The sequence below is a fragment of the Brachyhypopomus gauderio genome, unplaced genomic scaffold, assembly GCF_052324685.1.
Source record: "Brachyhypopomus gauderio isolate BG-103 unplaced genomic scaffold, BGAUD_0.2 sc215, whole genome shotgun sequence".
Taxonomy (NCBI): Eukaryota; Metazoa; Chordata; class Actinopteri; order Gymnotiformes; family Hypopomidae; genus Brachyhypopomus; species Brachyhypopomus gauderio.
In genome coordinates, this window is record NW_027507036.1 from 118,159 (window position 1) to 136,776 (window position 18,618).

At 39.8% G+C, this 18,618-nt stretch overlaps 2 protein-coding genes across 2 annotated transcripts in view; one reads left to right on the plus strand and one right to left on the minus strand.

Moving 5' to 3' along the window:
- Positions 1 to 1,073: 1,073 nt before the first annotated feature.
- slc38a11 (solute carrier family 38 member 11) lies at positions 1,074 to 5,684 on the minus strand. The gene is made up of 12 exons (XM_076995521.1): positions 5,309 to 5,684; positions 5,084 to 5,210; positions 4,086 to 4,160; positions 3,859 to 3,993; positions 3,655 to 3,720; positions 3,375 to 3,481; positions 3,182 to 3,261; positions 2,851 to 2,921; positions 2,582 to 2,743; positions 2,095 to 2,207; positions 1,518 to 1,649; positions 1,074 to 1,425 (listed from the first exon to the last, which is right to left on the minus strand). Exons 1-12 carry the CDS (start codon positions 5,336 to 5,338, stop codon positions 1,135 to 1,137), a joined length of 1,389 nt encoding a protein of 462 aa, XP_076851636.1. The 5' UTR covers positions 5,339 to 5,684; the 3' UTR covers positions 1,074 to 1,134.
- Positions 5,685 to 6,955: 1,271 nt separating this feature from the next.
- Positions 6,956 to 18,618, plus strand: part of scn1laa (sodium channel, voltage-gated, type I-like, alpha) — a 35,229-nt gene continuing 23,566 nt past the window's right edge. Inside the window, exons 1-7 of the mRNA XM_076995520.1 lie at positions 6,956 to 7,158; positions 11,723 to 12,015; positions 12,431 to 12,549; positions 13,605 to 13,700; positions 13,824 to 13,952; positions 14,426 to 14,517; positions 18,133 to 18,357. Coding sequence (XP_076851635.1) covers positions 11,776 to 12,015; positions 12,431 to 12,549; positions 13,605 to 13,700; positions 13,824 to 13,952; positions 14,426 to 14,517; positions 18,133 to 18,357 — 901 coding nt within the window. The 5' untranslated portion in view covers positions 6,956 to 7,158; positions 11,723 to 11,775. The remainder of the gene's footprint in view (positions 7,159 to 11,722; positions 12,016 to 12,430; positions 12,550 to 13,604; positions 13,701 to 13,823; positions 13,953 to 14,425; positions 14,518 to 18,132; positions 18,358 to 18,618) is intronic.

The window sequence follows — 18,618 nt, forward strand, 5'->3', positions numbered from 1 at the left end:
TAAGATTTAGCATACAAGCAAACATTGATTTATTGCAGTTTTAGTGGATAATTGTGAACTCATTTCAGTTCTTGGCTATAGGCATTTGAGTATATTACAATTAGAAAAGTTAATAAATGCCTCATCATAAAAATGATTAACTCCCCAAAAGAGATAGTTTGCTGGTTATCAGCAAAGAGTAACATAAAGGTGAACCAGTGTAAGGGTGTTAAACTGTAATGTAAAAAATGCTCATTGTAAATAGCACTTTTATAATTCTGTGAAATACCAGTTTGTTCTGAAACTATGGTTCTTTGCCTTGTATTTCTGATCCAGAACCTAATTCACTGCCAATCTCTCAGGCTGCCTTGAGTAGTGCTCTGTCATGTCAACTAATCCATGAGATGAGGGCTGTGTCCCCAATGCCAGACGTGCTGGATTACAGTGGTCTTCATGATTACAGGTCCATTCCTGCTGATTATGGAGAGTGGTATGAATTGTGAGACCGTTAGATACTTATGAAAGGAGACAAAATATCACCATTATTGTGACATTGCTAATATTATTGTTATAGTCAACAGTCAACATTAAACTTAATGAAAACCCTTAATACATCAACTGATGTATCAAAGCACCTTTCTGGGATTGCAGACATGTAGGAAAAAAGCAAACCTTTACTGCTGCAGTAGTCTACTAGAACCTGTGTGAATCCGCTGGATTTGCTTTAGAAAGACATCCCTCACCAATTCTGCTGAAATGCAGCAGGTTATGTTTTAAATGCATGCTATTCGTGTTACCTATGCTACCAGTTAAGAACACAGGCAATGATCATTTTTGCTAGTCTGAGAATCAGGATCATTACTGTCATTAGGTGTTATACTGGCACCCCCCCCCCTCCCAAATATTCATGTTTGGCGACCCCTTGTGGTAGTTATGTAGCACACCTAACCACAGGATGCAACGTGGGTTTTGTTAATGCAACCCCTGAATGTAAGAGGTAGCAGTATTTTCTTCCATTTGACTTTAAAGTAGTCAGCACAGTCATGAAGGTATGGTAGTAGTTTTATTAAGAGAGAAAATTACGGAAGATTTGGAAAAGGAGGGCAGTTCAAGTAATAATATGTCACGCAGCACGATTTTCAAATCAAACAGGAGTTAGAAAATGCTAACGTTCTGAGTGGCATTTATGACCCGTAGCACGCTTCTGGCCGGAGAGGAGGTGGGGGCAGAGGAGTTTGTAACTTTGCAGTAGAACATCTCCGCTCCACGCGAGCAGTCCTGGGGATAGAGTCCAGTCATAACCAATCCAATGATCATCACACAGACTCCAATGGTGAGGATGAGGCCCGGGATGATCTTCCTCCTCTGGAACCAGCGCCCACCAGAGAGCTTCAGGTAGCAAGCGGAGGGGATGATGAAGATCAATGGTGTGGCACTCACAACTCCCTGGAAGACACGCAAATGCACTCAACATTCAGCCTGTGACACGTGGCTTTAAAACGTTGATAGTCAATAAGCGCACATGATACTAAACTTACATTCAACTCCAGCACGACCCCCAGACAGTCAAAAAAGAGAGATATCGCAGTAACTGCAGATATTATCAGCAAGGTAACTATGATGTGGGCGGTGTGGCTAAGAGCCCCGTTAAAAAAAACATTTGACACAACCTGAAAGATGAAACACAGAAAACACCCCACAAATGAGGAGTAGTTTAATCGCCCTTTAAGTACAACAGCTACAGCATCTAATTGTGCTAAAATTAAAACATCACATTAGAGCACAGACACTTAAGAGAACAGAGATGCTCAAGCGCCCTTGCAGATATTGCATTGCAAATCCAGGCTGCCGTTCACAGAATCCTACAACTACTCTGCAAGCAACCATCACCCACTGAGGATTTAAGGCAAGCGCATTTAGCCTCTAATGATAAAACTTGGCTGTGTAGAGATTGAAGCTTTAGGGAAGCATAAATGCCTTCATAGTAATGCTTACAAAAAACATTTATGTTCTGTTCTGATATAGTGAATGTGAATACAGAGGAAAAACCCTTCAAGTGAATGCTGTATTTAAAAAGGTCATCAAATGAAGAAACGACAACAAAAAATCTCATACTTCTCTTGTCACAAAGCACTCTAATGGAAAAGTGGTGATTATACTGAGTGCATAGCAGAGTCTCCCAAATGTGGCCATGATATCATTTCTGCAGTAGTTCTCAAATATATCACCTAGGATGAGGGAACAAAAATATGCAATTTGTAGCCTTGAACAGTTCACAGTTTATGCAACAGTATATACATCATTAAGAATTTGGTCACACCCACTGTTTGTCACGCCCTGACAGACACTGTGGACCATCTTCCAGCTGCTAAACAATGACCAGTTTCTGAGCACAGGGCCACAGTTTTTGGACGACTCTGTCAGTCTCATCCCCTTATTAATGCATGGTTTGAATAAAGAACTAAAACAACAACTCTGTCTGCTAAACGTGCACCGTGCATCAGCTCACAACCCACAGCCGAGAATGTTTCCCCACTCATGTGGTATCTGGCAAAACAGCGTAACCAGTAATGATGAGGGGTTACAACCCTGTATGCTTTACCCTGTGTGAAGCCTGTGAAAGCAGCGTAGCCAGCAACAGCAAACACTGCGCTGACTAAGGCCGCCGAGCCCACGGACATGTGTGTGACACGGGCCCAGTTCTTCAGGGTGGGCTCCTTCAGCGACTCGTAGATCATGAAGCTGTTGTGATGGCAGATAAAAGCTGGAAAATGGCATACACATCAAGAATAAAATGAGACACAAAACACCATTGTAAAGACACAAATGAAGGTAACATTAAGTTAGGACATCAGTTCAGAGCGACCTCACCAAAAGCCATGACTCCAACTGCTTGAATTGCATTCCAACGGGCAAACACCCAGGCATTCTGGGAAGGAGGACTGATGACATCGATGACACGAATGTTCAGATGAAGGCATCCCAGTCATCAAGGAAAAAATGGTGATTTAAATAACAGCAATACGTCATTTGACATGCTGTTCACATCCACATACAGAAAGTGCATTTTGCAAAAAATCTGTCAATTCAACATAATAAAAAGAATGAAGACCTTGGTTAAATAAATATGTGTAACAAAGAGAAGAATATGTGTAACAGAGCATGATGGTGCTGATGAGGATGGAGATCCTTAGCTTAGTACATTTGCGGTCCCAGTGTCACGGCTGTCATGACTACTGTGATGACAATGAACAGAGTCAGCACCATGGACACCAGTGATACCTTACAGAAAGGCACCAAATGATACAATTGACCATTTCACATGTCCAATGAAAATAAAGGATTATGGATGAACTAAACAGTGATGTCCTCAAATATCCTGATAGCAACTCTACCTTTCCCAGCTTAGCTACATCTCTGTATAATGACAGAGGCACGGTGAAGAGGATGGTGGAAAAGATGATGACAAAATGCCTGTTGCTCAAGAGGTTGCCAGGGCCAACTGTGTAAAGGCGTAGAAAGACAAATGCCTTAGCAAGCACACACACATCAGCATAACTTATGTTCGGGAGTGCAAGAGTTGTGACCACAGCTGAAGCATAATGAAGGGATATCGCTAACATTATAAAACATACACAGATATAAAACATGTGGCGGTATAATTTGCTTGCATACCTCCTGGTATTGTCTGAAAGACTTTGGTCAAAATATCTCCAGTGATAATGTTGTAGCTTATCATAGCTGGATGAAACATTGAAAGAAATGTTATTGTTTATAAGTGTGTGTGTGTGTGTGTGTGTGTGTGTGTGTGTGTGTGTGTGTGTGTGTGTGTGTGTGTGTGTGTGTGTGTGTGTGTGTGTATTAAAAGCTAGTAATTACCAATGAATGGATATAGAAACTGCAGTACTGATAATATCATAAACCCAACGAAACCAAATGTGCTGTGTACTAGTGCTTGGTAACTATGCGTCCCTGACAAGATCCCTCCTTTTATCAACAAAATGATGGAGTAGTCTGTAGAGGAGACAAAGACTTTCATTAACACATCAGCAATAATATTCAAGCATGGCATTATAAAGCACACAGTGGAAGCAACATGTTGGTACCCGTAATGAGAGCCACCAGGACTAGCAGCAGCAGGCCCAGTGGGAGACCAGCCTGGGCCAGAGAATACGGCAGGCCTGGGTCAACACAACACATTTGATCAGGGCATGACATACTGCAATTTATTACAAATTACATCGTTTAGACTCGCACTGGCTTAGACCGATACTGAAATCATTACGTGTTCTAATTCCGTTTTTCCCCCAATAACATGTTCGTTAAAGATATCTATTAAACAGCGTGTTAGCCAATCAATTTTGAACGCGTGTATGTCTTTTATTAAATGTCAGTGGTTCTAAGAAATGATTTAGAGTAAATGAAAGGCTGGACCAAGGGTTAATATTTGAACACTGTTCATTGTTCATTGTAGTTTTCTGTAGAAATGCCAACATAAATGTGTGCAAGTTTATTACACACGCACACGCACAAACACACACACACACACACACACACACACACTTGTGAACTATCAGACCGTTGTGTTGAGTCACATTCTTTGCGATCATATGATCTTTGGCAGGGGGCGTACAAAGCACGTGGAGTCTGAACCTTTTGCCAGATTGTCGATTTTAACCCTGAAAATGCAACTTTAAAAGTTTCAGCAGTTTATATTTACTAACGCGCATATTGCTTCAGGTCTCATTATGATTTAAAATTAATGAAATTTATTCTACTGTTATTAATTAGATAGATAGATAGATAGATAGATAGATAGATAGATAGATAGATAGATAGATAGATAGATAGATAGATAGATAGATAGATAGATACTTTATTGATCCCGAAGGAAATTTAGCAATTAATGATAATAATACCTTTATGATAATAATGATAATAATAAAAACAAAAATAAAAATAGCTTTCTCTAAAGAACGGCATCAACTTTTCACAGATCAGTTAAAATGATCAGTTACAGATCAGTTAAAAATCTGAATGATCTTGAGATTTTAACTTTCACACCAAATCTAAAATGTACTATTAGATTGACACCAAAGCCCACCAATAAGTCCGGATCCAATAATAGAATTAATGAAATTAAAGGAAGCATCGGTCATCGAACTCGTTCCATTTTTGACGCTTTTTGAGTCCTTACGCGATGGGAGTAAACGATTCCTCTCACCATCATCCTGAAAAATAAGTATATATTTAATGTTAACCTGTATAACATCTCCAAATGGGAGCTGAGAGATTAATGAAGTCCTTTCCTTCAGACGGCGTGGCCTACCTCACTATTCCCACGCGTGTCATTTTCCATTTCAGAATCTGAAAAAATGGCCCCGTTTCGTCCGTCGCCTCTTGTTACGTTTGACTCAAATGCGGGGATTCAGCAGACGGAATATGGTCGATTGGGAAAATCCGCCCACAAAATTATATTCCCTCGGGTTCCCCGACGCCTTCGCTACTAGGCCACAATTTTCCACAAGTTTTAATCCAATGTTGGCACGTATAACCTTAAAATCATAGGCCTGCCATTTGTTCTGGTTCAGTGTTGCATTGTTGAGAAAGAATGAAAATAAGCTTAAGAGAACTGATAATGCAGAGAGGAAACCCATGCCTGGTCTGTGGTGTGTGTGTGTGTGTGTGTGTGTCGTTTTCATGAATAGCCTACAGTATTTTCAGAGTACACTATCCAGTAAACTATTATTTGAAATAACTTCCATTTTGATCTCATGTTGTCATCTTGTTTGGCATCGAGACGACATAATTAAACAAAGAGCTAAATGTGGATATATGTTTATATTTGTCTTCAATTTAACAAGCCTTTAAATTGAAAGGATGTTTACCATAGCTAACAGAACACAGATCTTGATTAACTATACAAAATGTGACTAATTAAGGCTGCAGATACACAGTAGCGAACGGTAGGGTGCGGTGTAGTGCAGTATATACCCTGCCTATATTCTCTAATCTCAGCTCCTCTTTAGTGCTGATCTGATTTGCATTAGCGATCCTACAGATACTCAGTTGCTGCTAAGCAACCACTGCATAACATGTATCTGAACCCTCGGAAAGTTTCCTTAGAGGTTTCCAGTCACTGCCACGCTGCACAGGAACCAGAACCCCTCACCTGTGGCCCACAGGTACACAAGAACTGCAACACTGGTGTACAAACGTAGTAACCTAAACAAAACTAAACAAACGGAACACACACCGAAATCAGACTAAACATAGTTCAAATCACTCATAAGTAATAAACAAACACACAAAAACACTAAAGGACGACACAAATGCCCTGCAGCTAACAGTGCAGCTCAGTGAACCCCGGACTTGCGATAATAATTACACGGGTTGGTAGCAGGTGGTTATTATGTTCAGCCAGCAGATGTCGCCAGAAGACTTCACAAACAAGTCCATAAGTCTGGCTCGCTATGTTTGGGGGACTGATAAAGGAAAAGTCAGCGGTGGCAAGAGAAGTAAACTCCCTAAACAATTCTTAAGCTTAAATGTATGAAACATAAATCTCTCCTGTTAGTTTATCTCACATAGGCCTAATTAAAAGCAACTAAACTACAACTAGAGAAATACAAAGTCAATTTAAGTGGATGTTATTACACTAAATTGTTACTGTTTGTGTTTTTTGTGTTCGAAAGGCAAATAAAACTTCGTGTGCTGTAGCGTACGATGAACCTGCATATTGGATGTATCCTCAACCTAAGTCATATGCGCACGGTGATAGGCTGTTCATGTATAAAGTGTCAAACCGTGCTAATCACCGACACATCAACAGACAGAATATCGCGTTATCATACTAGGCTGAATATGTCTGTGCAAAAGATGTAAAACAATCATTGCAGGGAATCTGGCGTCATTGGCTCTAATAAATAACCGGAAGCGCTCGTCGCGTTGCTCTGAGGCGGTTCTCAGTGTAGAAACAAATTGATCAGGGTTCACTGTTGGGTTTCAGTGCCAGAAACAGCAAGGGATTTCATTTTTGATGTAGGTAAAGCTCTGTTCATTTTCCAATTTTGTGTACAACTACCTCACTTTCCATTGGATGTTAAGGATTAAATACGACTTCAAGGCGTTTTCCTCCGGGCGTGCAGTGCAACAGACTACCTGCTCTGGAAGATGAGGGTGAGTGTATAAAGTAGGGATGGGTGGGACCAGCAAGACTCAATGGTGAAAGAAAACTATGAAATATCACATTATTGTACAATCTATCGAAAATATGTCGACACATTTTTGTGTAAACTATGTGACTTTAGAAACTCTTAAATACTAAATATTAAAAACGTGACGAAAACAAAAACATCAGAATAAAAACTAAATTAGAGATACACAGGGTTAGTGGAAATAACAATTTTCGTTGTTTTGTTTTCATACGGTATATATATATATACCGTATGAATATATATATATACATACATACATACATAATACACACATACATACATACCATACATACATATGGGCTATTTAGTCAGCTGTGACTCTTCTACATCTGTTATGGAAGTATTGAAAATATAGACATGCTAGTAACCTATACATTTTGTGACGTGTGTTATTCACGTTTGCTTCTTTTATTATCCATGAACTACAGTTGTATGATGTCAGAGCAATAAACTGCTCATTGTAGCTTATAGGGAAGGTTGGAATCATAAGGGCGGTTTCGTCTTGTCGATTCCAGGATTTGAGCAGTTGTACCATGTTTATGGAGACATGCTTTCTCTTGCATCACAAACTTTATTTTTCAATAAGAGACAATTTAACGATGAGTTAGTTTTATAATAGATAAATATTTTGTGGGTAGTTTCTGTGATCTTTCCTTCTCTGACTTCTGTGACATTCCTAAGCTTTCAGCTAGGCCTTTAAAGTTAATAATAAAGTTGATTTTCTAGAGTCATTCTATCCCCTTTTTTATTGAGGTTCACAATGATCTTCATTGAGGAAAACGGTTTAAAAAAGATAGCTAGCAATGTCTGCTTTTTGACTCTGTGTACTCTTTTGAGGGTCGATCCACATTATTTAAATTCTGAACTCCTTTTCTTTAAAAAGCATGTGCAGTGTGTCTAGGTTGTTTTTTCGTGGTACTCTGTATGGCGTTATTCGTACAGGATATATGTTTTGCCGCGTATATGAATGGGCGTATATGATGCTCAACCTCCACCAGATCGATTTTGTCATTTGTGTATACTTGTGTGCACTTCTGAATGAGTAGTTGGCTGACCTTTTAATTTAGCCTGCCTCTGGATGATGCTTTAAAGCAACAGATATAACTTATGTCTACTCAGACTGTCTAAGAGAATGAATGAGTGAGAAGGTTAAAGGAGTGACTGAAAAAATGAATGCACGAATGAATGAATGAGTGACAGAGTGATTAAAATGGTTATAAGCAGTATAAAATGTAATTCCACAATATCTTGCCATTTTAATTGTTTATGTCTATAGTGAGTTTCTATTTACCCTATTCTATTCTATTTTTAAACAGCAATAAAGAGGTTATTCTCAAATTCAAACTTATAAAAATGTTTTTAATTTATTTTGTTTAGTTTATTTTTAGTTCATTAGATCTATTATTAAATGCAGTAAGCATCAGTTTCACTCTAGAAAATCTCTCTACATCTATGAGATTTCTTGTTTCTGGGTACAGTGAGAATATACATGTATGTGCATGTATTTCACATTTTAACTACAGTGGGAGCCTTCGAGATAAAGGTTTCAGGACCATGGACAGCACTATACACAACCTATTGCATGTTTTCTATTGTTTCAGTAGTTTGTTTGCACTCATTTGTGTGTAATGTTTTGTTTGTGTGTGTGTGTGTGTGTGTGTGTGAGAGAGAGAGAGAGAGAGAGAGAGAGAGAGAGAGAGAGAGAGAGAGTATGGCTACCTCAAACCCTTCTGAACATGTGTGATGATAATGGTGTATGGTTCCACAGTTTAGGTGTAATGACTGTCAGCAGCTGGAGTGACGCAAGTGCAAGAGAATGAATATTTATTAAAGAAGAAACAACAAAACGCTACACTACAACACAGGAGGCAGAGGGGAATGACACTAAACACTGAAAAGATAACAAAGTTAGACGGGAGTACGAGACAACTAGATGAAGATAACTAGTGCAGGATCATAACAAACTAAACGTGTGACTAAAGGCTAAAGGGAGAACCATAAACAACAAGGGGAGTAGCGATTAAGGGAGAGAGAAACGAATAACAAAACCAGACTACAGAAGGACATAACTAGAGTAAAACAGCATGTGGAAACGAACAACACAAAATACATTTTCAATAAGTCAAAACTACGTGGAGCGAGGAGAAGGGTAACGGAGAGAAACGTAATATTATAAGAACTAGAGACACGACAGAGAAGCAGAACGGGCAGAACAATATGCAGAGGATCATGAGAGAGCAGGAGAGCAAGGAGGAACTCACAAATGACCGATGAGGGTAGACAGGGCAGGGGAAACTAAATACACAACAACCAGGGAAGTAAACGAGACACAGGTGGGAACACTGAGGATGGGGGCGTGGCAGACAGAAGGGAAACAAAGGAAACGGGGAAGCTAGGCGGGACAAGGGAGGTGGGTGGAGGTGGGTGGAGCTGGACGTGACATTAGGGCTTTTCACAGTTCATATGATTAGATGTTGTGCAGTCTTGTTTAGATGCTAGTTGACTCATGCCTCTTTTATGAACAAAGGGTTATTTGGGCTATTGTCGGAGCCTAATCTTATCACCAATCTTAATTAATTACTCTAATTACCCCTAATTGGGTAGCATCTGTTGAGTGCTACTTTGAATCAACCTTCTTCATGCTGTGATCTCTATGGCCTACTTTCTCAAGGTTAAATATTCTGAAAGCTTATTCAACACTGATATACAGTTTAATCCAAGACCAGATATAATCCATGAAACCAGCTCTTTGAAATGTTACTTTATTGGATGGAGGACTGTCATATGCATTAAACATAATGTTCTTGTGGATTCAAAGATTTTTCTATAACGTGTTTTACGGTGCACACAGTGCAGTCTGTGCTTTGCAGTTTTTAAGGAATGATTCACTAAATGATATTTGAAGGAATATAGTGGAGTGCCTGGTATAATCAGTAAAGAGCTCCATCGCCACCTTCTATCCATGCGTTACATCATCTTCTATACGATCATACTGTATATTATTTAACATTTAATGATCCTGACCCAAATATCATTTATTTCACCAGTACTTAAACCATCATTAGCAATTATATTTGCTATGCTATTATTGTATCATTTCTCTGAGAGAAATAGAAGGCATAAAACTTTATACAATGAATGACAATAAAGATTGTCTGAGTCTAAGTCTAAGTCTATAGTCTTATATTCTTTAGTCTACATATCCTGCATCTAGATCTAGGTTGCTTATAGTAAGCATATAAGTATAGTATATAAGTAATTGATAGTTATATCTGACAATTGGTTAGAACTCGTATCAGAATTTGTATGTCGGTGTAACATGTGGAAAGATGAGAATGACACAAGATGAAAATGTGAGGATCTATAGTTAAATCATAAACAAAAAAGTGAGTCAGAAACAATCCACAAAGGAATTAGGAAACAAAACATTGAAACAAATAAGAATGTTTAAGAAGAGATCTGAGAACATGTCAGATTCAGATTCAGTTTCAGTTTCAGACAACTTTATTTACCCCCAAGGGGCAGTTCTGTTTAGCAATCTTCCTGGTCAATAAAACAAACCACATATGAAGGCATTCTATAGTCATTGTACCTATAGTGATTACCCAGCGAGTGCAACATTTCAAATATACATTTATACACAAAAAACTCCATAAAGTGTGAGTGGCACAGAATAGTGCAAATGAATTGATAGTAACTTCACTGATAAGAATTCACCATCGACACGTCATAACAAAAAGCAAATGAGGCAAACAATGGTGCATGTAGATATGTGTGTGTGTGTGTGTGTGTGTGTGTGTGTGTGTGTGTGTGTGTGTGTGTTAGGCAAATGTGCAAGGTGTGGCTTAGGGCGGAGCAAGGGAGGAGTTTTTAACGGAGCTCAGACCAACATGGAGAAATCATATTGGTATATATACACTGTGACCGAATTAAGGCCCATACAAAGTTGCCATTCATGTGTAATGCAACAAAGATTTCTATAGTCTCTACTTCCAGTTTAGGCTGCCTGATAGAACTGCATATAAACAGCAAACATTCAGATAAGTGCTAAGCATATCGTGCTAATTGTACTGTTATGTTGCTACCACACTAATCTGCTGCACTAATGCTACTCTCAGATTTGTAGCCTGATCTCTGTGCAATGATGTCACTGCTCTAATCACATCTATATTTCTGACCCTGACACGTTATTTCATAATTTACCAGCTTATGAGGACACTCCCTTTTCTCCCTGTCCCTTTTATCTCATCTTATGTATCTCTCTCTCTCTCTCTCTATCACACTCACACACACACACACACACACACACACACACACGCACGCACGCACGCACGCACACACACACACACACACACACACACACACACACACACACACACACACACACACACACACACACACACACACACACACACACACTCTCTCTCTCTCTCCTGCTTGTATTTGGTTTAGCAGAAGGAAGCTGTTGAGTCTCTTTGGGGTCCTTATCCTTGTTGACATGAGTCTTTTTCTTTTCATGGCTGTAGAGGTGTCCCACGCAGAGGTCAAGTGAATAACACTGGAAGAACAGGATGACAAGATGCTAGCAGCACCAGACAGCTTCCGCCCATTCACCCGCGAGTCCCTCCAGGCCATTGAAGCCCGAGTTGCGGAGGAGAAGAAGACTAAGGAAGAGAGGAACCCTGATGATGAACCTAAAGCAAAGCCTAACAGTGACCTGGAGGCAGGGAAGACCTTGCCGTTCATATATGGGGACGTTCCCCACGGACTGGTGTCTACGCCACTGGAGGACTTGGACCCATTTTATTGCAATCAGAAAGTATGTTTTGAATTGAATTTCGAGTTTTGAAGAATAATTTTTTGAGTGGGATTTGAGTTGTGTTTTATTGTTGTTGGCCACTGTGAAAGGTCATATTATCACTCAATTAATCAGGCAGTGACTTCTAAAAGGTCACAGTGATGAGCTGTCAATTTGCATAATACCTGAACTTCTTATTGAAGCCAGTATATAGGTCTTTGATGCAGAACACACTAACATGCCTTTATATACCAATTCACAGGAGTTCTTACATTGTTTGTAACCTTGAATATTTTTGTAAGCTGAATCAACTGGCATTCAAATGACCTCATCTTCAAAGGTCAAAAATAAGACCTAGACATTGCTATTAGCTTAACTGTAAATGCAGATGAAATAATTGAAGTTGTGTCCTTGTTTCTCTTTTCTTCATCTTTAGACCTTTATAGTGTTGAACAAAGGAAAGACTGTCTTTCGCTTCAACTCCTCCCCTGCCTTGTTCATCTTAAGTCCTTTCAACCCTCTTAGAAGAATATCAATTAAGATTTTGGTACATTCATATCCTTTCTGTATGCCATCAACAATCTTTTATACTCTCGCGTAATACACTCTCCCATAATTTACCTATAGTCGTTATACTGTTAATGAAAGTAACTTGGAAAAGCCTCATGCTGCAAATGCAGAAGGAACTTAATTGGAAGGATGTTTTTTGTGATTTGCGAGGCTGAAGCAGAATACTTGGGAGAGAGTATTGTTTCTAAACGTAACTTTATGGCACACACACCCCCCAAACAGGCTCCCTTAGTACGGTCCACTGTGGTTGTGTTTGTTGTTTGTTGTTGTTTTAATGTCATTGTTGTTGTGCTACACCCCCTTTTTAGCGTGCCTTCTGTTTCATCTGTCTCTTGTTTTCTCTTATTAATGTGTGTATTTAAACCTCCGTGTTTTGTCCTCCATTCTCAGTCTTTGTATTTGTCATGTTGTACTGTCTGCACGTTAATAAATGTTGTACGTTGCACCTCTCTCTTGGCTCCGCCTCCCTTGTACCGAGACATAAAGACTGACCGCTACAAGGGGAAGCCGCTGTCCTGTCCTGGATGCCTCCAACCTTGGAGTCGTGAGGAGTCCCCAAATTCTTGGGGAGGCATTTAGGGCTCCCAGACAGGGACCCTCCATAGGGAGGGAGGGAACCTGCTGGGAGTGCAGTTGTGCTCCTCCCGGTATTCTCTGCCACCTGGGGTGAGCTGAGAGGAGGTGAGCCCTGCCTTTGGGGGGGTGAGGGGGTGAAGTTACAGGATACAGCAGGCCACCTTGGTATGGTCCACCATTGTGCCACACCCCCTTGAATCAAACGACAACCGACAAAGAACACACACCTAAATACACACATAAAAAACTAACGTGTACGTGCGACATGTAACGTTAACAAGACAAGCGACAGGTGAAACAACACTGACTAACCTACAACCTACACACAAGAACGCGTACGCACACACAGACGAACATATACACAAACAATATGATGTGTTGGATTGCGTTAGGTGTGTTCCCATCAAAGTTGAAATTAAATCTATGTCCTTTAAGAGTGAGTTTCCCTTAACAGTGGCCCTCACCTTGTTCAGTGTGGTGATCATGTGCACTATCCTTACCAACTGTGTATTTATGACCATGCGTGAACAGCAAGATTCATCATGGACCAAGAATGTAGAGTAAGTATAACAGTGCTGTTTTGAATAAGCAGTGTTCATTAATACTTCCATTGATGATTTAAGATTCATATGAACATATTGTAGTTTGTCTTGGTTCTGGTTGATATGTTGTGGTTTTGACAGGTACATGTTTACAGGGATATACACATTTGAATCACTAATAAAGATCCTGGCCAGGGGCTTTTGCATAGGGAAGTTCACCTTCCTCAGAGACCCATGGAACTGGCTGGATTCCATTGTTATTGTACTGGCGTAAGTACTGAGGAGTTTGCTAAATGGGAGTTTCATGCTAATGTTGCATCTTATTTTCATACACACTTGCAGTCTGAGAAAGATCCATCCATAGTGCTCGCTTTTGACAAGTGTCTTTATATTATACTTATTATTTTCATGTTATATTATATCATATTCTTTGACTATAAACCCAAAGATGGCCTTAGAAATGCACAATATGAAATTGATATATAATATCAATAGATATATAATATGAGATAGTTATTTTTGCATGTGATCTTGCAGGTTTGTAACACAGTTAACATGCAAACATATCAAAATTCTTATTCACTTTCAGAATACTTTTTAAAATCACTTTTTTGTAATTCCAGGTAAGCAGCATAAGTATGTATGACCTCTGCTTGAACTCTCGTGTCCTGCTGCACACACACACGCACATCCCTGTGTGTTCTGTGTATGCCATGCTGTGTGTGCCCCCCACCCTGTTTCAGATACGTGATGGTGTTTGTGCCCCTGGGCAATTTCGCCGGCCTGAGAGCTTTCAGAGTTCTCCGAGCCCTGAAAACTATATCAGTAATCCCAGGTGAGATCAAATGCATGCACATGCATGCAACTTACAAACATTGCAGGAACAAAAGCCTGAAGTAGTGGTTAATTTCGAACTTTTAAACATTTCATTCCTTTGTTATGGCTGAACCTTTTAGTGATTTAGTAGTGGTTTCGAGTTCTGCGTTTGTCTTCTGTAAAAAACAAAAGTCGGCAAAACCCCTTTTCATTGCTTTGCCTCTGTCATTATGTGAGCGCTTATAAGTCAGGTTGTAATAGTCCTGAGGTCATGAACCTCCATGCCATGCACATGAATTACAAATACCGTATTTTCTGGACTATAGCACCTCAATATAAGCCGCACATACAAAGTTTTTTTTAATGTTAAATGTTGTATAAGCCCCACCAGGCTAAAAGCCATGTATATCTACTGAACTGAATACATTTAACTGAAAATAACAGAACTGATCAGTTTCTGAACGGTTCATGTAGCATTTCACGTGTGACAGATTTGGCTTTCAGCCAGTGTTGTGCCGAATTCCGACTCCCCACGTTAATCCACGCATAAAGACGATACAGATGATATTGTTGATTTTTGTTTCTATGCATAAATAAGAGCTAGACTTTAATTATCCATCACAGTAAACGGCACGGCATCATCTATGTCCAAAGCCACACTGGCTCAAGGGTGTTAATTATTTTAAATAAAATTAGGGGTGGGCATAGATTAATTTTTAAATCTAGATTAATCTCACAGAAATCTTGAAATTAATCTAGATTAATCTATATTAAAATGGCTCATATGCATGCTACCCAAGTAATGACTAAAAGTCAGTTTTTGAGACAGGGGGTGCGTTAGACCAGGGCTCATCTCCTGTTTCCAAAATACATCAATGACTGCTTGAGGAAGCTGTTCTTTGATACTTGAAGAAAAAATACATGCTCAATAAAATGTAGGCTACTCATGTTTGGTTTATTCAGTTAAACATGAATTTGTAAGCCTACAGTACATTAAAGGGGGTTGATAACATGTTTATTCAGCTAAACATGATATTTGAAATGTAAGCCAACATTTAGTACATTTAACCTCACGAACGTAATTTATAATTACGTAATTTTTTTTTACGTAAAAAAGCCGGTTTTGGTCCTCTGCAGTTTTAACAAGAAATATTTAAATAGCGACGAATCTAGCGCTAGGACCATGCAGAAAACGACCGCTCCGAGCGCCGCTGCGGTAACACTTTACGTTCCTAAAAATGAATTTTCCATGAAGCAAACCTGGCGACTTCGTGGCTGCCCCCATGTAAACACACGAACAATTTGTAATTCACAGGTTTTGAAAACTCGTTCTCGCCCCTACTGTGCAATTTGGTTAGGAATACAGCCGAGCTAAACTATCAAGTTGAAAGTCATCATAGTTATGGAGTCAAATTAGGGTCTTTAATGGTGACGAAAAAATAATAATATCGCAAATATAAGATTAGCATTTTGCATTTTACGTTCCTAATTTGTTTCTGCAATACTTTCCCTCTTTTGCGTTTCTTTCTTTTCTTTGCGTTTCACATTTTATGTTGCTGCTTTTTTTTGCAATACTTTCTCCCTTTTGCGTTTCTTTCTTTTGTTTGCGCGTCACTGCTTTTCTTTGCGTCTCGCATTTTACGTTCATAATTTTTTTTTGAGCTTCTCTCTTTTCTTTGCTCCGGTTTTACCCTCTGTGTGGGGGCGGGGAAAGAGGCGTGTCCAAGAGCGAAAGGCGTGCTGTGAACGTTCAGCGTCATCAGTTGAACCCTCACACAGCACGGCAATTTGGTTACTGGTATCATGGCAGACAGTCGCCCAGCTGGACCACAGGTATATGCGTGCAGACATAGACATCAGGTGCTAAAGCACCACCAACTCTGCCCTTTATCAACGAAAGTGCCCTTTTAAAACTTCGTTAAAAAATATATATATTATTATTATTATTAACATTTTACTGAGGTCGGTTTGAAATGATCTTTTGAAAACCTGAGCGAATAAAAACAATGCCCTGAAATGCGCCACCACCTCGCACACACCCGACCTCTCTCTTCCTTTAACACCAGATGCGCTGCAGCAGCAGTTCAGTTCAGCGAGTGGAAGGAAGCTGAACTGACGCTGAACGTTCACAGCACGCCTTTCGCTCTTGGCCACGCCTCTTTCCCCACCCCCACACAGAGGGTAAAACCGGAGCAAAGAAAAGAGAGAAGCGCAAAAAAAAATTATGAACGTAAAATGCGAGACGCAAAGAAAAGCAGTGACGCGCAAACAAAAGAAAGAAATGCAAAAGGGAGAAAGTATTGCAAAAAAAAGCAGCAACATAAAATGTGAAACGCAAAGAAAAGAAAGAAACGCAAAAGAGGGAAAGTATTGCAGAAACAAATTAGGAACGTAAAATGCAAAATGCTAATCTTATATTTGCGATATTATATTTTTTTCGTCACCATTAAAGACCCTAATTTGACTCCATACATAGTTTGCCCACCCATTTTGACCCAGTTCCCAACCCAACTTTAAGAATAGATTAACGGCGATAATTTTTATATCGCCCGATAAGAGTATCAAATTAACGAACGCCATTAACGCCGTTAAGGGCCCACCACTAAATAAAATACACACTGGCTATACCGAAGTTCACCTCTGACCACATGACCTCGCAGTATTACAGCAGGATTATGTCTAAATATCTAGTTAGGACAAAACTAGAGTGCTCAATGAACTAAGTCACTGTAACTCCTTGTTATCATCTGTAGCGTCTTTATGCGTGTGCAAACGAGGGGACTCGGAATTTGGCACAACACGTTCGTTTGAATAAAATTCTCCATTGTGCCTGCTGCTTGCATGTGCTAAATGAAATTGAGCACTTTCTTCTTTGATTTACAACTTTGACCTACCACCTGATTCACTTTCTGCTCCGACCGCTGACGGGTGAAGAAACATTCACAGAAAAGCCGCACCTCATTATAGGCCGCATGGTTCAAAGCGTGGGGGAAAGTAGCGGCTTGTAGTCTGGAAAATACGGTAATTCTTGTTAGATCAGCTGCAGCTGATTTGAGTCATTCTAAAAATAACCATCCCAATCTTGGGCTGCCACTGCCTAAATAGCAGCCAATGGAATGATTGGTAATTTTCTATAAATGCTCAAAATATTAAGTAGAACATCTAATATAGTCAAATAATATAATCATCCGGTGGCCTAATTAAAGAACCACTCATGGATCGTTCTGCCACTAAAGTACAATTTCCCAGTGGTTTCACCTTTGAGTGGTGGTTTGGTATTACAACAGTTCTCCAGTTCTGCATTATGGATTTGTACATTTAGTCTATGTGTGTACAGGTGTGTGTGTGTGTGTCTTCTGTAGATGTGGTTTGTGTGTGAATACACCCTTAGCTTGGGCCCCTCTCATAAACCAGTATGTTTCTAATGTCACAATTGTGTGTGCACTGATTGTACTCAACCATTTCTGACAGCATAACTCACAATAACGTAACAAACACAGTACATATATTATCCCTTTACTAACCTGCTTCCTACTTTATATTTCTTAATCATGTAACTGCATTTTAGTTCTTTTGAGAGATTGCTATGGTGCAAACCCTTAGCCTTATCTCAAAGCTTTGGTGCTGTTTGTAGGCCTGAAGACCATTGTAGGGGCTCTGGTCCAATCCGTGAAGAAGCTTTCAGATGTGATGATCCTGACCATCTTCTGTCTGAGCGTTTTCGCCCTAATTGGCCTGCAGCTCTTCAAGGGGAACCTGAAGCAGAAATGTGTGCTGATACCACCCAACGGATATGTGAATGAAACTGGCATATATGTTGATGGAGAACAAATTAATATGACAACCTACACCAACGACAGTAAGTGCTATTGCTACAGTGTGACTTCAGCATTAGAATTTTTGCCCTCCACAGACCAGACCAGCACCACTGATTCAACTCACATGCAAATGAACAATCAGCAAACCATTCATAAACCGAGTGAGATAGAGCAGGCAGATGAATGCATGGGGTTACCTGGACTAGAGCTGACAGTGTCAAAGCCCACGCCACCTACTCCTCTGAAACGCCAAAGGGCACCTCACCAGTGGGCACCTGTTGCCCTCTGCGCAGTGCTCACAA

Bases quoted from the DNA above. Each gene is read 5' to 3' on its own strand.
- slc38a11 (XM_076995521.1), bottom strand. From the start codon at position 5,338: ATGGAAAATGACACGCGTGGGAATAGTGAG. The intron at 4,161-5,083 runs GTGGGCTTTGGT...GTGTTGACCCAG, and splicing joins TATTGGATCCGGACTTATTG to GCCTGCCGTATTCTCTGGCC. The intron at 1,650-2,094 runs GTATGAGATTTT...TTCATCTTTCAG, and splicing joins AGTGCTTTGTGACAAGAGAA to GTTGTGTCAAATGTTTTTTT.